Source organism: Muntiacus reevesi, chromosome 4 (genome assembly GCF_963930625.1).
Source record: "Muntiacus reevesi chromosome 4, mMunRee1.1, whole genome shotgun sequence".
Taxonomy (NCBI): domain Eukaryota; kingdom Metazoa; phylum Chordata; class Mammalia; order Artiodactyla; family Cervidae; genus Muntiacus; species Muntiacus reevesi.
In genome coordinates this window covers 38037543-38058871 of record NC_089252.1, presented here as the reverse complement: position 1 = coordinate 38058871, position 21329 = coordinate 38037543, and the positions used below count along the sequence as shown (strand labels likewise).

The window sequence follows — 21329 nt, the reverse complement described above, 5'->3', positions numbered from 1 at the left end:
CCAATGAGACCCTCAAAATAATTCTGGATCAGTGTGACACTTCCCTTTTCAAAGCACTTGTACACACCTTGCTTTTACTTTGATGCTATAAACAGGTGGCTTAAAGCTCGATTCAAGAGAAAATAAATCTTATTTCCACATAATGAGGCAGCCAGGCACAATTATTAGGAACACAGATTCTAGAATCTGATTCAAACTCTGCATCGACTACTAAGTCCCTGAGTGGCCTTGGGCAAGCTATTCAACCCCTATGCTTCTATCTTATCACCTGTAAAATGGGGATTGCCATCATTCCTACCTCACTGGGCTCTTACCAAGGTTAAATGAGTTAATGCGTAGACTGCTTACATCAGTGCCTGCACTCTTACCTCTGTAGGTGTCATTATGATCAGTGACACTGACTTCAGATCTTAAAGGGATGTGGATGGAAAGTGAAGTGAAAGTCGCTCAGACGTGTCTGACTTTTTGCGAGCCCATGGACTATACAGCCCACGGAATTCTCCAGGCCAGAATACTGGAGTGGGTAGTCTTGCTCTTCTCCCGGGGATCTTCCCAACCCAGGGATCGAACCCAGTTCTCCTGCATTGCGGGCAGATTCTTTACCAGCGGAGCCACAATGGAAGATGACCACAGCTGGATCTCTGGAGATTCTTGACTATTTTATTCCTTGGCAGTGACAGAAGGTGTCGCCAGAGGGTTGGCATCCTACTCCTGTGTGCTCTCAATACTGGCTCTTTCCCCATTTTGGGGAAAGGATTTCAGGAAAATCCATCCAACAGCGGGATAATCCACAACTGGCTGAGCTGAAAACGGAGGGTAAGCTGGAGCATCCGGCTTTGCCCAGTTCTCTCTGTTTTCTCCCCGAAGTGGTCTCTTGGTGGAGAGGCCTTGGAGGGAAGCGTGCAGTTCTGTAATCCCTGGGGAGCTCTCAAGTTGCAGGAAAATCTGTCAATTTACGGCTCAGTGGATAAAGGCAGTCGGCAGCCTATAGTTACTTTGCTTTTCACTAGTGGAAACACTCTTGTGACAAGTTCCTAGGTCACAGGAGGTCATGGGCACCAAGTTAGGAGTGGATGACTGATGTGAGTAACCACGAAATGAAGGAACAGTTGGCAGGAGTATTTATAGGCTCATGTCATATTGCCCAGCAAATCCTCATGTGAATTTTTAAAAATTTATGTCAGATTTGTAAACAAAAATGACACAGGTCCAGGTTGTTTTTAAAAATGGCTAATGCATGCTGACGTGAGTTTGTCTGAATCACAGGCACCATCGGGAGCATGTCTCAGTATAAATGTTTAGGGACAGAGAAGACATGATTTTAATGCATATCTTGCAGGCTATGGGCTGTCTATAATTTTCTAATGCAACCCAGAAAACCTCTGGGGGAAAACAATAGATGCAGATGCAGGCTCTGTATTTCCATCAATTCCAGATAAATTACAAAATCCCCTTTAAGATTAAAAATCTAAACTGGCAAACAATCCATTTTCATTTCCCTTAGGAAAGCTGGCCCTGCACTGTTTTGTGGTTAACCGTTTTGCAGTTAATTCATTTATGGCATCCTAGTTGAGTCTTTTTCCCCCCTGCCCTGGGGTCATTATTTTCCCAGAAAGTTATTAAAGTTTTCATGAAAGTATCTAAGGTTTGATTGATCAATTATTAGTCTTCTAATTTTATGGGCAATTTTTGGACCAAGTTTGAAAAGAGAAATTACAAAGTGGAAAAGACTATATTTTAGAGTAAAACTAGGGGTGGCTTAAACACACAGATGTCCATTGTTTTTCCCTTCAGAAATCTCATTAAAACTAGAGCTTACCCCAGGTGGGAAAAAGGCCATTTTCCCTGCTGGTCACAGCCCAGAACTCTGGGTTTCCTGCAGAGTTGGCTGGTATCAAATTAATCACTGCGATCCAGTATTTTCCACTTTCAAAGTCACACAGAGAAACCTGGACCCTCCTGTGAACCCTCTCAGGATCTTTTCCAGATTCTCTCCCTTCCCTGAAGCACACTGGCTTCAACATCTGAATAGAAGTACGAAGAAAAACTATATATGATTTCCTTCTTAAACATGATTCTCTGAACAGGTCTTACATGGGAGATTGATTCCTCCTTGTATAATTTCCTGAGACCAAAAGAAAAAAAAAAAAACTAGAACAAAAAATCCCTCTGTGGCACCATTTGTGTTGATGAACTGTTTGGTATATAAGCTGCAGATCAAGGTGAAGCTAAGACTTCTGCAGCCCATTTTCCAGGACAGCAAACTTTACAGAAACTCCTGTGTTTCTGACTTACAAATAAAGAGGTTCTGCTTCTGCCATGGCTGAGTAAGCTCCTTGCCAATCAACTCTCCTTAAGATAACTATAAACTCTGGGCAAAGTACAAAAAGCAACCACACAAGGCAGTGGAGAATGAATAAAAGCAGGGAGATTCAGGATAGGACTGGACACTTAGAGTTAGGGAACAGCGCAGGGAGAGTGTCCAATTGCCTGGCTATTAGTCTGAAGTCAGGCCATAGAGAGCACGGCATGAGGTGGCTAAAATCCCGAAAGAAAGCCCCAATCTTTCTGGCCTGAACAATGAGAGGGCGGGGTTCAGGATGATCACAGACACTGGGGAGTTATGGGGAATCCCAGAAAGGTCAAGAGGTAGAAGGCCCTGATTCTGGTTTAAAATCCACCCAAATCTTGGCTCACCCCATAAATCATGCATGTGTGGAGTAGCACAGGTAAGGATTAAATAACAAACTGTTTGCTTAAATACAAACAAACAAAAAGCAAAAACAACCCCAAAACCCCACTCTCTGGAAAAATATTACAGAGTACAGGGTCTCCAAAAAAAAAAAAAAGCCACCATGTTACAGATACAGTTTAAAGTTACTTGACATAAACAATGGTCCATTTTCAAGAGAAGAGACAATCAACAGAGACCAATCCTCAGATGACTCAGATGTTAAACCTAGTTATGAAGTAGCTATCATACTGATAGAACTAGTTATAAAGTAGTTATCATATTTATAACTATGCTCAAGGATATGAAAGAAAATATACTTAAAATGAATGAAAAGATAGGCAAGGTCAGTAAATAGAAAATAGGTATAAAGTAGTCACTGGAAATTCTAGAACTGGGAATATATTGGGTCGGTCAAAAACTTTATTCAGATTTTCCCCATAACATGTTACGGAAAAAACCTGAACTCACTTTTTGGCCAACTCAATACAATCTCTGAAATTAAAAAAAAAAAAAAGAATAAGAGAAATAGTTCTCTTTCTGTCGTAAAACAAAAATGCTACGTCTTGCAAAGAACAGAGACACTGGTCACAGCATGTCAATTAAAGTTTAGAAAAGACTCTAATCATAGTCTCGTCTCTGAAGACATAAATGATTATTTTATGAATCTGGTTTAGTTAAACATTTTAAAGATTGAGAACCAGCTAATTTTCAGGACGAGTTTTGTCAAAAAACTTAGGATGGTGTTATTATTTTCTTTCATTGTGGTTTTAAGGATTTGATGGTTCTGGCCAACCTGCAGAAGGTTGTAAACTGGCAGATATCGATAATACTTGTTACACTGATATAGTGTTTTAAAATTTCAATTTTTGGCTCACATTTTCAAATTATTAATAAGACTTTTCATCATTAAAGCCTGGATTTTGGCTTTCACTCCTGCATGGTAACCTCTTCTAGAACTGAGCAGTGGCCAACCCCTTTATATGGATATATTTTCTCAATCTGGTCACAGTCTCTTTCTGTCCATACAGAATCACCATTTACTTAGCAAGTTTATACGTAATGTAGGCTGTGAACCCTGAATTCCTCAGTTAGTAGTCAAAGCCCACACTATGTAACCCCTTTCCACTTTTCTAAATTTCTCTCATCACACCTCCTTGAATATTCAACCCTTAGGATGAAATTCCTTTCTTACTGCCAAATATAACACATGCTGTCCAGTTTCTATACGTTTTTATCCAAGTACCTCAGCTAAGGGCTTCCCAGGTGGTGCTAATGGTAAAGAACCCACTTGCCAATGCAGGAGACCTAGGAGACATAGGTTCAGATCCCTGGGTCAGGAAGATCCTCTAGAGGAGGGCACAGCAACCCACTCTAGTATTTTAGCCTGGGAAATTTCATGGACAGAGGAGCCTGTTGGGCTACAGTACATGGGGTTGCAATGGGGTCACAAAGGGTTGGACACAGCTGAAGCAACTTAGCATGCATGCACACATGCATCTCAGCTAAGGCCCCGTCTATGTGACTTCCTAAGTTTCGGAAACACTATGCAATATAGTAATTTTCAGAGATAAAACACTTTCTTGTTTCATGCTACATCATCAGATCCAGGACGTTGGATTTAAAGAAGGGAGAGATCTTATATTTTTTGAAGGACTATTATACACCAGGCACTATCTTAGATGTCTTCATTCAATATTCACAACAACCCTGACAAGTAGTTATTATCAGTAATTTACAGGGGCAGCCATAAAGCTCAGAAAGGCTGACTGCATGGTTAACAGATGTTTGAGCAGGAATTCATATCTAAAGACCTTGGTTCTTCTGCAACCCTCTCTGCCTTTTAATGATTATGAAAAATGACAAAGTAAAAGTATTAGTCACTCAGTCATGTCCAACTCTTTGCAATCCCATGGACTGTAGCTCACCAGGCTCCTCTGTTCATGAAATTCTCCAGGGAAGAATACTGGAGAGGGTGGCCACTCCCTTCTTCAGGGGATCTTCCTGACCCAGGGATCAAACCAGGGTCTCCTGCATTGCAGGCAGATTCTTTATCATCTGAGCCACCATTATAAAACCCTCTAAATCCTAATGACCAGACTTTAAATATAAACATGCAAAGAGATGACAGTTTGCCATCAAACTCAATACTTCCAAGCATTACCAGGAAACAGCAAATGTATACACTTATGATCACATCTGACTATGCATCTTTATTCTGCTCTGTGCCACTTCATTGACCTTGTATCTTATCCATTCACATGTAAGTTCTTCCACCTACTTTCCATTAGAGTGATGAAGGCAGGTATATATTCCACGGGAAAGAGAGAGGTCGGCAATTCTCTGAAAAAGGCTTTCAGCATAACTGCAGCTTCTCTATGGCACATTTTCTCCCACTTAAACTTGTCAGCATTAAACTTGGCATCCAGTTCTTCACGGTATTGCTGAAAATCAAGGAAAACAGTGAGTTTACCACCTGATTTCCCTCTTCCCCTTTAAAAACTGTCATTACACAAACTATTTTTGTAATTAGATTGAAATGCCAGTATCTACTAAGCTCCTCTTTTTCAACACGATTGAAGAACTGAAATAGCTGTTTCTGAATGTATTTTTAAAGAAACATTCTCTAAAATCCTTTTAGAATAATGCAAATCTTAAAGTAATTTGCCATCTGTACAAATACAAAAGTTCTTTACTCAGATCACAGCTTCATTTATATCCTTTTGGCAGAATACTGTCTATCCCCACATGATAAATGCGTTGCTAGATTTTGACAAAGCCTATATTTCCTTTTATCCCCCAATGATTTCTTCCTTCTGCCACCTCATCTTGTGTTAATATTTCTAAATTCAATGAAGGATGTATGCCTCTTGGCTGGTTTACATACAGAATGAAAACTAACCCAGCAAAGGAACTCTGACCTCACTGCAACATGCATACCCATTGACATCTTCCTGGAGCAAATACAGAAGTTTTATGCCAAGATGGACACATGTCTTCCACATGCCTGCGTGCTTGCCCAGTGCTTCGTAAGGTTTGGAACACTGTGTTAATACTTTTTTAAAGAATCACTAAATGTCCTTACGTTGATTTGGGTTATCCATTTTAGATTATTAACTCATTTGATGGCCAGTACCCACCCCCCTCCGGCATTCTACTGCTCCCTGAACTACAGAGTTTACCAATAACACCAGGCAACTATAGTCAATTCTCCAACTGACAATAACTGCTTCAAAAAGGATACTTAAAAAAAAAAAAGCTGTGAAAAATCCTTAAGGCCTTTGCTTTATTCTCAGGAGAAGCCTAAGTCTTCCAGCCTTGAACGTGCAAGAGAAGCTAGAGAACGACAAGGTGAGATTTATCTTCTCTGATGGCCGGGTGGAAAAGTGATCTGGGGGGTGGGGTGGGTGAAGGGCTCAGCACTGATGGGGATCAGGCTGGGGAAATGGAAAGCAGCCATTGGCATTTCTGGTGACGGATAATCGACGACTAACCTGGGTGTGCAGTTGCAGGACAGAAAGAAGAGGCGGCATTTAAGAAACGCCCAGGAAGGAAAATTCTCAAGAAACGGTGATGGGTTGACTGTGAGACTCAGAGGGAGAAATAAAAGTCCAGGATGGCTCGAAGATTGCGGGCTGGGATAATGGGCAGAAGGCGGTGCTGTTAACAAGAAGCAGAGGGAGAGGAGCCAACGTTTCCCTCTCCCGCTGCCTGTACCGTTGCCCTAGGGCCAAGGGGAAACTGCTTTTCAGGAAGCACGGGCAAGAGCAGGGTAATTCAGATCCATTTCCACAGACCCGTGCCACAGGAGACTGGCTGAAATACTGGCTGTCTTTGAAACCTACCAGCGCTTCCCTGTCACCTACGGGGAAACACGGCTCCAGGATCAAGGGCAGGCTCTAGAACCACACTCATTTAAAAATTTTTTTTTGTTTTTCACTGTGGTAAAAGTCACAGAATATAAAACAAACACTATTTTAGCCACGTTTAACTGTGCAGTTCTGTGGCACTAAGTGTATTCACATCGTTGTGCAACTCTCAGCATCATCCATCCCCCTAACATTTCACCTTCCTAAACTGAAACTCTGTCCCCAGTAAACACTGCATCTCCTGCTCCCTGCTCCATCTTCCAACCGCCCCTCCCCCAAACCCCTGCATCTACCAAGGTACTTTCTGACTCTAGGAATCTGACTCTTCTAGGTACCTCATATAAGTGGAATAGAGCAGCATTTGTCTGCACCTACTGTATACTGGAATGCATTTTTAAGGTATAACCACATTCTTTAGGTGTTTAGCCCAGTTCCACAATGGTCTAGTTGAAGGCCTGTGAAGTTTCCCACTGCATAACAGGGATACTAAAACAGCCTCGCAGAGATTAAACTGGAGAACACAGAACTTGGGGGCAGGGCATGCATACAGAGGGCACTCAGTAAGTACTGGCTGCATTTACCCTCCGTCGTCTCTGCTACAACCTCTAGTGTTATTCCTACAGGACACCTATGTGCATGTGGAGTGCTATTCGGGGAATAATAGCACCTCGTTCTGTCGAGAGGGCCAACAAAAAAGAGGGAAAGGATGCCCTCCCCGAGTTTGGAGCAGAGCACAGCGGGAGCCGCTGCAGAGCTCCACGGTGTCCTAAACAAGGGACCGGATGGACCAGGGGCTGACTCTTCCTCACCAGAGACGTGTGGATGTTTAAACTGTCAATGAGGACACTAGGCAGGGATCAGGAGCCAGGTCCTTAAACCTCGTCTGAGCAAACATCCAACCCGCTTCTCCTCCTGAGGTAATTTTACAAAAATGCAAATAACCCACCTTTAGCCTCCAAAAACCAGTTCAGGGCAGGAAACCAGCAGAACAGGCAATATCCTCACAAAACATTTAGAGCAGCCTCTGAATAATTGAAACGAGCCAAAAAAAGAAAGCTGTGCACGTTAAAGCAGTCTGCTTTCTTCCATAAAATATATTCCCCGGTGTTTGGCTCAAATTTCTGTCATTTGTGGAAAAGAAAATGACTGGAAACACCGAGCCATTAAATTGGTTCCAAATGACCCGAGGCCTCACGTCCAGGATGGGCTCCGCGGTTGGTGCCCTGGGAGGCTAATCCCGCAGCGTCCCCCAGGGATGCTTCCCTGTGAGTCTAACCAGGCTCTGAAAGTACAACCCACAGTGATACCTGAGGGTTAGAGTCAGCTACTTGGCACGTCTTGACGGTAATTATGAGGGAGATTTTTTTTTTAACTTTCTTTCCCCAAGCACATTTCTAGAAAAAAATAGTCTAACTGATGAAAACATTTTTTTAAGTTTCAAGTTTGAACAAAGGGAAGAAATAAAGACCCCTTGGCTATATCAAGTTGCAATGCCTTTCTAACTTCAATATTCCCTTGTTTCTGTTCACTGACCCAGAGTTCTTCCACACTGGCTTTCCTGGAGCTCAAACCTCGAAAACATCTGGAATACATTTTTCAGACGGACAAGAAATGGAATAAATGGGCTGAAACTACATAAAACCAATTAAGGGCCAAAAGGGACTTTTACCTAATGTGGTTTAGGAATGCATGCGTCTGTTAGAGCACGTTAAAGGAATTACTGGCCTGTGATAAGTGCTTTTCAGTTAAAGATTAGCTAGAGAAAGGCAATGTGTGCTATGATGTTAAACTTCATACACACAAGAAACGATGTGTAATGTTTCCTCCTTTGAATTATTTTCAAAAATAGAATTCTAAATCTTATCCATTATGCTCCCACTCTTCCCTACTAATGCGTGCACACACACACAGAATAAGAGTCAGTAAGAACATGACAAATAACAGCTTCCCTATTATGGAAGGAGGTGTAGAGGGATGGAGTCTGATTCAGTTTAGAAAACTTGTTCTCCTGACTTCATTTTGGTTTTCTGACGCTACAGATATAACCACAGACTTAACCAAAAAGTGATAGCTTTTGTTCTCGGATTTAGGACACATTTATTTAGAAGTATATGTAAAAACTGTTCCTGTGAGAACCTGAAACAAAAACCAGATCCCATTTAGCAAGTATTAACCTTAAGAAGCCATTAGGAATTTTCCTGCCTTCCAAGTGAACCTGTGCCAGGATTTACTAATCTCTACTTCCAAGGAAGTCATGGGTCCTGGAGACATGCAGTGACAAAGTGTGGACCACCACTCAGGTCTCCCTTCAAAACAGAACTGGCTGTTCATCTGCAAAAACTCCAGGTGGTTGACTCCCCAGCTGCTGGCACCTTCTGCTCAGCCTCAAGCCTTTCCCCGGGGTGAGGGCTGAGAGGATACAGGCTGATGGTCCCACCTGCACCTGGTCTGAGGCTTGACACCCCCAAGTCCGCCTCCCCCGACCCTCGATCCTTGAGAAGCGAGGTCCCCCTGTAACCCTCTTCTCCTCCTAACTTGGTCCCAGCACCTGGCTTCTGGAGCTTCCAATAGATACAGCCTATTTATTCTCAGTTTCCACCTTGAAAAATATCTCATCATATTCTATATAAGACTGAGATTTCTGATACAAATAGAATCTCCCAAAGCATATGCCAAAATGAATTAGGGAAGAGATGCTTTCCCGCCCCTACACAATTCCTTTTAATAGTTCTGAACACAGTCAAGTTCCCTTTTCCCTCTCCCTGAGGTTTTTTTCCTTAAGGATTCATTATTGGTAGCTGCTCATGTCCCCAGGTCCACCCACCAGGGAGTGACCCAGGGCAGAGAGGGACTCTTCATCTGTGCACCGGCAGAGCAAGTGGGATGTCTTGCTGGAAACGGATGAGCAAAGCTTTCCTTTAATTCTTTTCTTTGCTGAATTGAAGACTTAGCCTCCATACAGGGAGAAGAAAGTAAAGGAATTCCCAACGCACAGTGGTTTTAGATGTAGATGCTAACATTACCTTAAATGGAACAGGGTTTCAGAACTGCTGAGGGAGTATTTTAGTGGTTACAGCCATTCCTACAAATTCCTATAAGGATGTCCATTAAAAGGAAAGCCAGAGAATGTTTCTAAGTTTAAAACAACTGACAATAGATACCAGGGGTCATCTAATACTGGCTCAGTGAATTCAATGATGGAGAGTAACATAAAAAAACTGAAGGGTTTAACCCCCAAAATAGTGATGGGACAAGACAAGCGGCGGTTTTTGAGAGTGAATTGATATGTTCTTTCATTGTTGTTCGCTTTTTATTGTTGTTGTTTTAATTTAAAAGAATGCAAAACTCAGGATCATGGAATAACATTTAGTCATAGGTGCTAAGGAATGCTCTATAGCGCCAAGTGATGGAATCAGAAATGATGACAACACCACACATGAAGCCTGGGTGAACTGATCTAGCTCGTTGAGATCTCTAACGAGGAAGAGAGACAACATTTAGTACCTTGACTTTGGCAGTACATCCTGAAAGTCGAAAGATCCCTTCGGATTCCAGACCTGATTCCTCAACTTTCTCAAAGAACTAGAAAGCAATGATACAAGACAGAAATAAATATCTCCATATGATTATGAGCATTTAAAATAACAACGATGATGAAAACAATACATTAGCAAGCATACAGACATGCCGGGTACTTGAATACCTAGTTAAACGTTCACACTCTCCCAGGAGGTCAACACTAGCCTCCGATTGGCAAATGAGGAAATAAAGGCTTACGATTCTTTTTCACTTTCCCAGGGTCATCCTCAAAAGTGATGGCACCAACTCTGCTCTTAACCATGAAAGCACACTGCCCCTTAAATATTTTAACATCTGATTACTGTATCTTTCTACAGGTCAACCAGTAAGCCAGTTCAGTTGCTCAGTCGTGTCCGACTCTTTGTGACCCTATGGACTGCACCACACCAGGATTCCCTGTCCATCACCAACTCCCAGAGCTTGCTCAAACTCATGTCCATCGAGTCGGCATCACCAACCAGTAAGAAAAGACCCTAAATTACTATCATTAGTTACACTATTCTAGCTAAGACACTGTGCATGCATGCAGGCTCAGTTGTGTCCAACTCTTTGCAACCCCTGTCCATGGAATTTTCCCAGGCAGTAACACTGGAATGGGCTATCATTTCCTTCTCCAGGGGATCTTCCTGACCCAGGGATCGAGCCTGTGTCTCTTGCATCTAACCTGCACTGGCAGACAGGTTCTTTACCACTGTACCACCAGGGAAGCCCAAGATACCGTAGGGCTTCTCAAAATCTGACCAAGGAATTAGAATTTATAAAGGTTTATCTGTCTCATGGTAATGGTGATGCTTTACTATTAAATAATAATAAACACTACACTGATTGTGCACTTAGGGTGTGTCAGACAACATTCTCAGCACTTTACATATATTAATGCACGTGACCCTCACAATAATTCTATGGTGTCCCCATTCTACAGCTGAAGAGACTGAGGCATGGAAGGGGTAAAGATTTGCCCACGTTCACACAGCAAGAGCAGGATTCCGAGTCTCTGCTATTTTCTCTTCGAGAAATGATGATGCCTGGAACTAAGGCAGCTCCTGCAGGTATGAAGAGAAGTTTAAGTATTTAGGGAAAAGAGACTTCTTCATGAGAAAAGCCTCTACCCCCAGGAGTGGAAGAACAATGCCTCCAGCTGTCTTACAAGAGCACCGCTAACCTCAGCAGAATCCAGAGTGAGCCTCTACTGAGGAGTTAGTATGAGGCGAACCCAGGCAGTATACCACACACCTTCTGTGTGCTAGGCATCTGTACCTACATAATAATACAAACATGTGTTGAATCTTCTCAGTCAGATTTTTATGCATTTTCTTCAGACAGCGTCCTTTTCCTTGAGGAAAAGGGCATAATGGTTCAGTGCAAGGAGAGAAAGGAAATCTTAGAGTCACCATGGACTTGCTCCCTTTTGCATCTATCTCTTGCTGGCTGTGTGTTTTTGGGCATGTTATCTCACCCTATGATGCCTCAGTTGCCTCACCAGTAGAAAGGAGATGACCATACCGACCTCCTGGGGCTCAGTGATGATCAGATGTGACAGGACACAGAGATCACACGTGGCCCAGTGAAGGGAGGCGCCCTGTGGATGCACACGCTGGGCGGTCCTTGGCATCCCCTGGACCCTGGTTGCTATCCTCCCTGCTCCTATGGGTGGCCAGTCAGTCACCCGACTGGAGGAGTAGCTCAGTTTGAGTGCCAGTACCAAACTGAGGAAGACAGAAAAGAGATGTGGAATTGCTGTTGTGAATAAAGTACGTGTCCTCTGTCAGCATTTTCACATATCATTTAAAAACTGAATTTAAGGAACTTCCCTGAAGGTCCAGTGTTTAAGACTCCATGCTTCCAATGCAGAGGGTGCAGGTGTGATCCCTGGCCAGGGAACTAAGATCCCACAGGCCACAGTCAAAAAAAAACCAAACAAACAAACCCAAAAAACTGAATTTAAAATTCAACAAGATTTATATTTAGGGCTTGGAATTTTACTTGTACCACTGGATATGCCTGTTGAATAAACCGGTATAAACTGTTGGCTAAAAAAGATGGGGCTTAAAAGCAAATAAGCCATCCGTCAGTGAGGGCCTCTGAGACAACTGTATTGTTCAGACATCATTTTCACAACTTCCTAAACCAGAAGTATTCTTTGTCGCAACATATACCTTCCCAGGCACACCGAAAACTCCACCAGAATAAGCTGATTTCTAGACTTTATTTAGCTTTGTCTGGAAAATTCATGTAAACAGTAATACACACACATAGTAAAACACCCAACCTGTGATATATCTCAGCAAATACTTGTATGATTAATAAATGGACTGTTAGTAATTAGTAGTCATCTTTCATCCAGGAGAGAATAATCACATATGCACACACAAACACATACATATACGCAAATAACATTTTAAAAATATTGGAAGAAATGTAACAGAAGGAAGCCATGTGACAGCATCTGTGTCTATCACCTGATGCTTTCTGGCTGGACAATGCAAGACTTCAGAGGTTCTTAGCAAGGCAAACACACCTAGGTGCCTTGGATGTCATGTGGATGCAAGGAGGGAAGCCGAAAGTCACCAAAGCCGGCGTCCTAAAGGGGCCTTTGTGTCTTTAAATCTAAGAATATTCATCAGTGGGTTTATGAATAGCATGCTACAAGCACAGAGCTCTATGAACTCTCCAGTTATGTACACCGTACTCACCTTTTGTAACACAAGGGGAACTTTGACCCCAGAATCTTTCCTTCGGTCATTTTCCAGCAGGACTGTGAGGGGAACTCCAAAAATCCCACTGTCTTCATTGTAAAACAAAGAGAAAAAAAGAGTCAGAAAAGCACTGTCTTATTCCCATATGCCAAAATGTTAGAATCGTAGTAAGTCTCCATACCTCGTCCTTTTACTTTCTCTGTTTTGTTTCTTTTCAGCTGAATTCGAAAGGCGTCAAAAAAGGCCGTCAATTCAATCAGAGAGAGATGGCGGATTTTCTTCATGTCTTCAGCAGACAGATCTTCTGCTTTGGTTAGGCCAAATCTGGTTTTCTGAACAACAAATTTCTAAAATACAAATTGAGGATATTTATTTTTTTATGGCAAAGGAAAATTATTATACTTTCATTCAAAGGAGACCTGGAACTTCCAAATCTGTACGGCCTGACATGCTTGCTATTCACAGAAAAAGATATCTGAGGCACGTGCTGCACCATAGAAGACCATGAAAATGAATGTCAGAACCTCTGGTGATCACAACTACACTAAACCAAATGCAAAACAGTCACCTGAAGCATATTATAATACCATCATCACAACTGTGATGTAAAGAGTGCTGCTGAAACTGACTGCACGTGCTTGCTGAGACAATAGCCATTCTATCTTAAACATCAAATTTAGGTAATTAAAAATATCCTTAAAAAAGCAAAATGCACAGCAAGTGCCAAACAATCCTACTCTCATTTGGAAGACAATGCCATTGCTATATTCTCCATTTCCACGTTTTACTTACAGGTAAAACATAATCTTCTTTCTTAAAATCTAACTTCTTAAATCTGTTCCTTTTTGGAGCCTGTGTTAGCTTTTCTGAATATGATACTTCAAAGGACAGCTCTTCAGCTTCTACTGGAATGTTTTTTTCCAGATATTCATCATCTAAAGAACAAAGGATGTGGAATATTTAATATGCCATTTAATTGATCAATACCATTGACTGTAAAAATAAACATAAAATATTGATGAGTTAATCCACAAGCACGTTAAAATGTTTACATCCTTGGAAAAGCATCAGCCTCACCCAGAATGATCTCGGTTAAACAATGAATGTAGTGTCATCAGACACATACGAACAAGCTTCTACAATCGTTATGCGAACTTCCTATTTAATCTGATGTTTTTAATTTTAGATGTTTATGTCTCATGAAAAGCACTGAAGATTATTAGATTATTAGAAAGTCCATAACGAAATGTTTCTATGTACTCTTATAAAATGATGTCTATCCATACACAACACCACTGCTACTGGGGAAGCAAAAACTTAAAGCAGAAGGAGGAAGGGTGGAGGCCCCACAGAAAAGTTCTGCCTACTTTCACTCCTCTTGAGTTTTTATCCCAAACTGTGGGACTATGCCGCTTCAGATTTGTTCCAATCCAGTTTGCCCTTCACTGTGAGATTTGTTCAGGTGAATTAATCCTGATTCCTGTGACTCTGGCCTGGTTTTCTGGTCTTGGATGGTGCACATTCCAGAGATGAATGGGTGACAAGTCCTGTTCCCTATACCTGTTTCTCTCAAGTTTGAAATTAAGACAATAGATTCCTTACCAAAAGCAAGGGAAATCACTTGAGTAATCCTAAATCTGATTTTTGACTGAGAGTCTGGCTTGCCATCTTGTTTTATTGCCTGGCAAAATTGTTCCTATGTCATGAAAAGAATTATTTGACTACAAAAAAAAGAACTCATCAGCTTTACCCTCTTCTATATTAACTTGTTGATCAACTCTTTGCAATCTCATGGACTGCAGCCCACCAGGCTCCTCTGTCCATGGGATTTTCCAGCCAGAATACTGGAGTGGGTTGCCATTTCCTTTTCCAGAGGATCTTTCTGACCTGGGGATCGAACCTGCATCTCCTGCATTGGCAGGTAGATGCTTTACCACTGACCTGGGAAGCCCACCCTCTTCTATAAACAATAACTAAAAGAAAGCTAAATAGAACAAAAGGAGCAACAGACAGAAATGACAGAAGACCTAGTTTATCTCAATTAAAAGTTTAGTGGAGAAATTTGTAAACCAACAGATCCAAAATTCTAAAAAATAATATTGATTTAAAACACAATAAATGAATACCGTAAGAACTCAGAAAATAACAAGGCAAAGTTATGATTTTCACACATTAAACAGAGGCTTGCATTCAAATCAGAGTAATAGTTAATTATTAGGTAAGACTCTAACTACTTGTTCCTTTTTAAAAAATATTTATTTAGCTGTGTCGGCTCAACTCGTGGCATGCAGGATCTTTCATCATGGAGTGCGAGTTCAGTAGCTGCGGCATGTGGCATGTGGGATCTTAAGTTTCTAGATCAGGGGTCAAACCTACGTCCACTGCATTGCAAGGTGGATTCTTAACCACTGGACACCAGGGAAGTCTCAACACTCTAAATTCTTAAGGCTCTATGGGCAGATTCTTTGGATAGTGGTGATTATACAGGCTGATGGGCCAAATCACTGGACTACTCCAAGTGACCTTTTACCTCTCAGTGGTACGATTTGAACTGAATAACTACAAGGCAGCAAACAGAATGATGTGGAATAATTTACGGTAAATCCATTATCTTTAATTTTTTTCGATAACGGTTTTACTAAAATGTAATCCACATGCCCAACAATTACTTATTTGAAGTGCACAGTCAATGATTTTCAGCATATTTGCAGCATTGTGCAACCATCAATCAATGTTAGAACATTTCGTCACCTCAATTTATTTGAATTTTGAAGCAAATGCTCAAAGTATGGAACTCTGTTGTGCCTCAGAGGAGCGTGTATCTTTAGGGGGACCTTTGGGGAACCACAAAACTGTGGCCTAAAAGGGACCTATTTCCTACAAGGAGGATTTGAGACTCCACTCTGAACCCACAGAGAGTACCCAGCTCTCAAGTGGAGGAGCCCCCATTAAAAGTTCACCTTGTTACTTTGTAAGGAAACATCACAAGCGTCTCTGGCGCTACATATACTTGAGCATAACTAGAGATTTTTAGAAGGTGTCTACTTCCCGGCCTGCTTGATGCTGCTCAGCAGATCCAGGTTACCTATAAAAGAGACCCCAAACCAAAGGCACTACCTGAGTGAGTAGTTTCTCAATGACACAGTGGTCGTCAAGGTGGAAATGATTCTGCTTGCAGTGTTACTGGGTGTGAAAGGACGTGGTGTCTGGAGGTAGTGGGAGCAGAGGTCCGGGGTGACAGAAATCAGAAAGGCGAGAAAAATACACATACATTTTGCTTCAGAAACCCACTGCTCACCGAACTGAGCGTCAGCACAAAAGCAAAAAGACACACAGGCCGAGGCGGCTGTGTCACTCACCACTTGCCACGTTCCGCACTGACCGTCCAGGGTCTGCCGCGCCGTTGGAATGGACTGGCACGTCTGGAATGGCCTCCAGGATGGACTGTGAACCAAGGGAAGACGAACAGAGAACAGTTCACCAGGAATGCAGGCTGCCCTGCGCTTCCACCTGATTCACGTTGGGCGGCGCATTAGAACTACTTCACCAAAAAGCAAGGATTGATTCCATGAAGGGCTGGCATCTGATTCCCTTTGTTTGCTCACTCAGTTCAGATCTGTACAGCCCACACAGTTTTCTCAAGAGAACCAAGCCAAAGTCAGAATAACCACACCTCAAGTGTTTGCTGGCACATATTTCCTGACACGTAGGAATGACAACGCTTGCTGTCACATAGTTTGACGATAATTTTATCATTCTGATTTTTAAAGAATTTGTGATGTCGACCATTTTTAAAGTCTTTACTGAATTTGTTACAACACTGCTTCTGTTTTTACGGGGTTTTTTTGACTGAGAGGCACGTGGGACATCAGTTCCCCGATCAGGGATCGAACTCGCACCCCCTGCACTGGAAGGCAAAGTCTCAACTACTGGACCACCAGGGAAGTCTCTGCAGTTGTTATTCTTGATGCAGCTGGTCACACATTTTGGTCACAAACCCTAAGTCATGACATAACTAGATGCTTAATAGAAGGGATCCAGGAATCCTGGATTCGAATCCTGGCTCTTTCACTTCACATGACTTCAAGTTACAGAACTCGCTATTAGTCTCCCTGGTCTGTAAAATGAAGACGATAAAAGAACATATTTCAACAAGTTTTTATGAATTTTAAATGACTATAAATCACATGGGACAACATTTGATACACAGTGACTACTGTATGAGGGTTAGCTATTAATATACTAATACATTAACTTCTTCATGACAAAATACAGAGGGATAATAACTACCAGAGGGTTCAGCATGTTTTCTCGTTGTGTCCTCTCCTAATTAATTTGCTATTTTCTGCACTGTGATCCTGCCACACTGCTGCGCTCCCCTGCAATGCTATCAGAAGCTGGGTATCTATCTTCGTAGAGTTTGGTGTTACTACTCAGATCGGATGCTGGTGGTGGTTTACTTGCTAAGTTGTATACGACTCTTGCAACCCCAAGGAATATAGCCCATCAGGCTCCTTGAGGTGGGTACTAGTAAAAACTTTACACACAAATTCCACCATTTCTATGAATATGAATTTTAATGTGGAAGTTATCAGCCATGAGTACGCTGAGGGTGAAAATTGGCTACTCCATCAAGAATCTTTTATATGCTCTTTATACATAAGTTTGTTCTTTTTTTCCCCAGAACCTGGTGTTGTTTCTTTTATTCTCATATTTATTCAGCAATATGAAGTGAACTGGAGAAGGAAATGGCAACCCACTCCAGTGTTCTTGCCTGGGAAATCCCATGGACAGAGGAGCCTGGTGGGCTACAGTCCATGGGGTCGCAAGAGTCAGAAAGGACTTAGTGGCTAAACCACCACGACTACAAACTGCAGGAAGGAATCTGGAATGCTGAACTTTGTTTTCTCTTTTCCCCACTTTATGCCAAAGAGATGACATATCTTATTATGTAAACAGAATGCGAATGCATACCCAATTATTTTAACACAGATGCCCAAGTATATATTTGGTGGCTCTAAAAACTAACACCACAGAATAAAGAATACCCCACAGTGAAATCTTCAAAAACGATGTGGAACACTTTTCAGTGGTTTCCTTAAGGTTTCCTACAGAGCAATATTTCATTAAACTTTGAAATAACTCATCTATAGTAGAGAATGCTCCTGAAAATTGACATTCGTGCAGGGCTTGAAGCTGATGATTTGGGAAGCTTAAATGACTAAATGTCAGTTTCCTGGTCTGTAAAGTGGACAAGTGTCATCTGCTCCTTGGGTTTAAGTGGCCTCCAGCCAGCCTACAGTATTGAACAAGGGCCTGTTCTTTGTAATGTAAATGATTCTGGGACTTTCCTGGGGGAAGAAATTTAAATTGTGACCCTTGCTCTTCAGCTACTTATAATGAGGAGAAGAGAGTAACATTTATGGAACATTATTAAAAGACAGTCCACTGCTAAGAGTGAATTTCTACACTAAAATACAAGTGTTTACTGGAGAGTAATGGAGAGCAAGGAGGTGCCACCCAAAAGGTCTCACTGAAGAGGCTGTTGATCGTGTGCTCGAACTCAAGGAATGACGAAAAGGACTTACAAAGGCGGGGAGGTGGGCAAAGCATTCAGGCCAGGCATGGAATGATAAATTCCAGGTATGGGAATCTGAAGCATTTCGGCTCCATGAGAGGATCAACGGAGAGCCTGATTTTCCAGGAGTTAAAGCCAGGTAAGAGGTTTAAGCATCTGCCTGCAATTCAGGAGACCTGGGTTCGATCCCTGGGTCGGGAAGATTCCCTGGAGAAGGAAATGGCAACCCACTACAGTATTCTTGCCTGGAGAATTCCATGGACAGAAGAGCCTCGTGGGCTACAAGTCCATGGGGTCGCAAAGAGTCAGACATGACTGAGCGACTTCACTTTCAAAGCCAGGTAAATGTGCTCACTTAGTCTTCGCGTAAGGGCTAAAACACAGCAGAACAAAACAAACCAAAGAGCATTCTTTTCTTATGTATTAAAGCAGGAGAATGACTTGGTGAAAATGAAGAGAAAGATCTCACTGCCGATAAAGGGACCAGAAGTTTTGAAACACGTTGAATGAAAAGGCTCAGTGCTTGGTATTCATGGTTTTGTTTTGTTTTTTATTCATAGTTTTAAAACATCTCTTTACTCATTAAACATATTAGTATTAGAATCTTAAAATTTTTGTCTAGTGATTTTAAAGTATTTCAAACATATATGCCACTCCCACTTAAAACAAACTTCTCTGGCTTGTCCATAATGGATCCTGCCATCTCCCTACTATCCCAGCCATGAGATTTTTCTACTGGGGCCTCAGCTGGTTTAAGAGAGGCAAAGACATGAAGGCATCAGGGCTCGCCCTGCTGCCTGAAACCTACTGCACTGGAACTGCACAGTCAAGCCTGAGGGATTAGTATTTTAAATCCCAAGATGTAGAAGGTTAGCTCTATCTGCTTGATGGTTTGGTTGATAAGTCATGTCCGACTCTTGCGATCCCATGAACTGTGGCCTGCCAGGCTCCTGTGTCCATGGGATTCTCTAGGCAAGACTACTGGAGTGGGGTGCTATTTCCTTCTCCAGGAGGATCTTCCCGACCCAGGAATCGAAACCGGGTCTCCTGCATTGCAGGCAAATTCTTTACCAACTTAGCTATGTGAGTTCCCTTAAAACTATACTTTGACTATGGCACATTTCCTTCACGTTGAAGAATTACCATACCAAATATTTTTCATGTTAATTACTTAAAGGAGAAATTTGTCAACTAATAGATGTTCCTCACTGTCCTGACTGGTTGCTGGGTTTTTTCTCATGGTGTGAATCTACGTTTTGTAACTTCAGATACTAAAGCTGCCTGTGCTGGAGTCGTTACAGAAAACATGGCTACCATATTTCTCTTCTGCACCTGAGATCAGAATGGAGAAATCTACCTCTTGTAACCACTTTGTGCCAAATTCCCCAGAGATGAACTGAAATAAGTCACATTCATGGATGAATATGCAATCAATTTTGAAATTAAAAAATAACAATTACAACATCTATCCTAAAGTGAATTTAAAGGCAATCCGATGACATTGCAAATTAAATACTGAATCACATCTGAAATTATAAACTAAATATTAAAGACAGTGAGTAATAAATTCCAAAAACCATGAGAATAGCCAAAGTATTCAGATTACTTCTTAACCTTAAATGCAAGTAAGAAACTTTAAAAATAAATGAAAGGTCTATAAGCTAAGAGACTAGAAAAACTTTATATTATATTAATAGCAAAAGTAGGCTTAATTAATTAAAGGTAGTGACTTTAAAAAAAATATTACTCACACAGGCAAGTATTTATATTCTGATTGAAATAAAAGACATAAATCTTAGGGAGAAAAAAGGAGTAATAGCCACCTGTACAGAAAAATGTTAAAATTATGCACCTAAATAAATAAATATATTATATATAACTATATATTTATGTACACACACACACACCAACATATACTGAACTGGATGTTTTGCTAGAACAAATATACATTATCAAATTCATACAAGTTGGGATTGAAAGGAATATAACCCCCAGACTCTACCCACTGAAAAATTAATCTAAGCATTATGGCTACAATAATGCCAGGCCTTGGCATAAAACTATACCTAACAGTTTTTACAGATTATATATTTACATCAAAGAATAACAAATTCCTCCGTTTGATCCTTGTAAAGAACACTGCATTGGCATTAATTCATGGAGTCCTCTTTCAAAATGAAATCTAGTCATTCCCCAGTATTTTGATGTGCCTTCTTCCTAATCATTCCAGGTTGGTGGGTCCACTGGCAGCTGTAGTTTCCTTACAATGCTAGCTGAAGTCCATTTCATCTGTTTGAAGAAATTGCTTCTTCTTGCCTTGAACCTGCAATTTTTCCCTGACACGCAACTGTCTGGGCAGGTGATGACTTACCATGGAGCCACTCCTGGGGACAGCAAAACTCCATTCTTCATCCTGAGACCCATCTGACAGGGTACTACTGTTGAGAGAAGCACCATCTGGCTAAATGGAGAAATGAGAGCACGGTTCTTAGTCAGGCAAATGCTTTCTATCATGTTTGTGTGTTCCACCTCGTGTACATATGTAGATACATGTGGCAATATACAAAGTTGTGACTGCGGGGGGCGGGTGGCAGGGGACTGCAGCAGCCCCCCAGGGATCGTCACCGTGAGCCACCCGAAGGCCTGGCCTTCTGGCAGACCCTGGCCCTTACAGCAGACCCTGCTATCATCTGCCACAAACTCCATCTTCTTGAACAATATCTTGGTTTTGTTCCAGGGAGCTAGATGTTAAACCAAAAAATTTGATTTCTGGGCTTCTTTGCAGCTAAAAGTGACCATGTGACAAATGTGGTCAGTGAGGTACAATTTAAGTGTAATTTTACCAACAGTGTTTACAGAAAAGGTAAGTGTTTTCT

The 21329-nt window shown here is 41.6% G+C and overlaps 1 protein-coding gene across 2 annotated transcripts in view; it reads right to left on the bottom strand.

Moving 5' to 3' along the window:
* The window catches only part of ARHGAP28 (Rho GTPase activating protein 28), a 138000-nt gene that overhangs the window by 17879 nt on the left and 98792 nt on the right, over nucleotides 1–21329 (bottom strand). For both annotated transcript variants that reach the window (XM_065932550.1, XM_065932551.1), the window contains exons 6-12: nucleotides 20825–20914; nucleotides 16235–16319; nucleotides 13668–13810; nucleotides 13057–13222; nucleotides 12873–12964; nucleotides 10105–10182; nucleotides 5013–5175 (exon numbers count right to left, since the gene is read on the bottom strand). In XM_065932550.1, the coding sequence (XP_065788622.1) occupies nucleotides 5013–5175; nucleotides 10105–10182; nucleotides 12873–12964; nucleotides 13057–13222; nucleotides 13668–13810; nucleotides 16235–16319; nucleotides 20825–20914 (817 nt within the window). The remainder of the gene's footprint in view (nucleotides 1–5012; nucleotides 5176–10104; nucleotides 10183–12872; nucleotides 12965–13056; nucleotides 13223–13667; nucleotides 13811–16234; nucleotides 16320–20824; nucleotides 20915–21329) is intronic.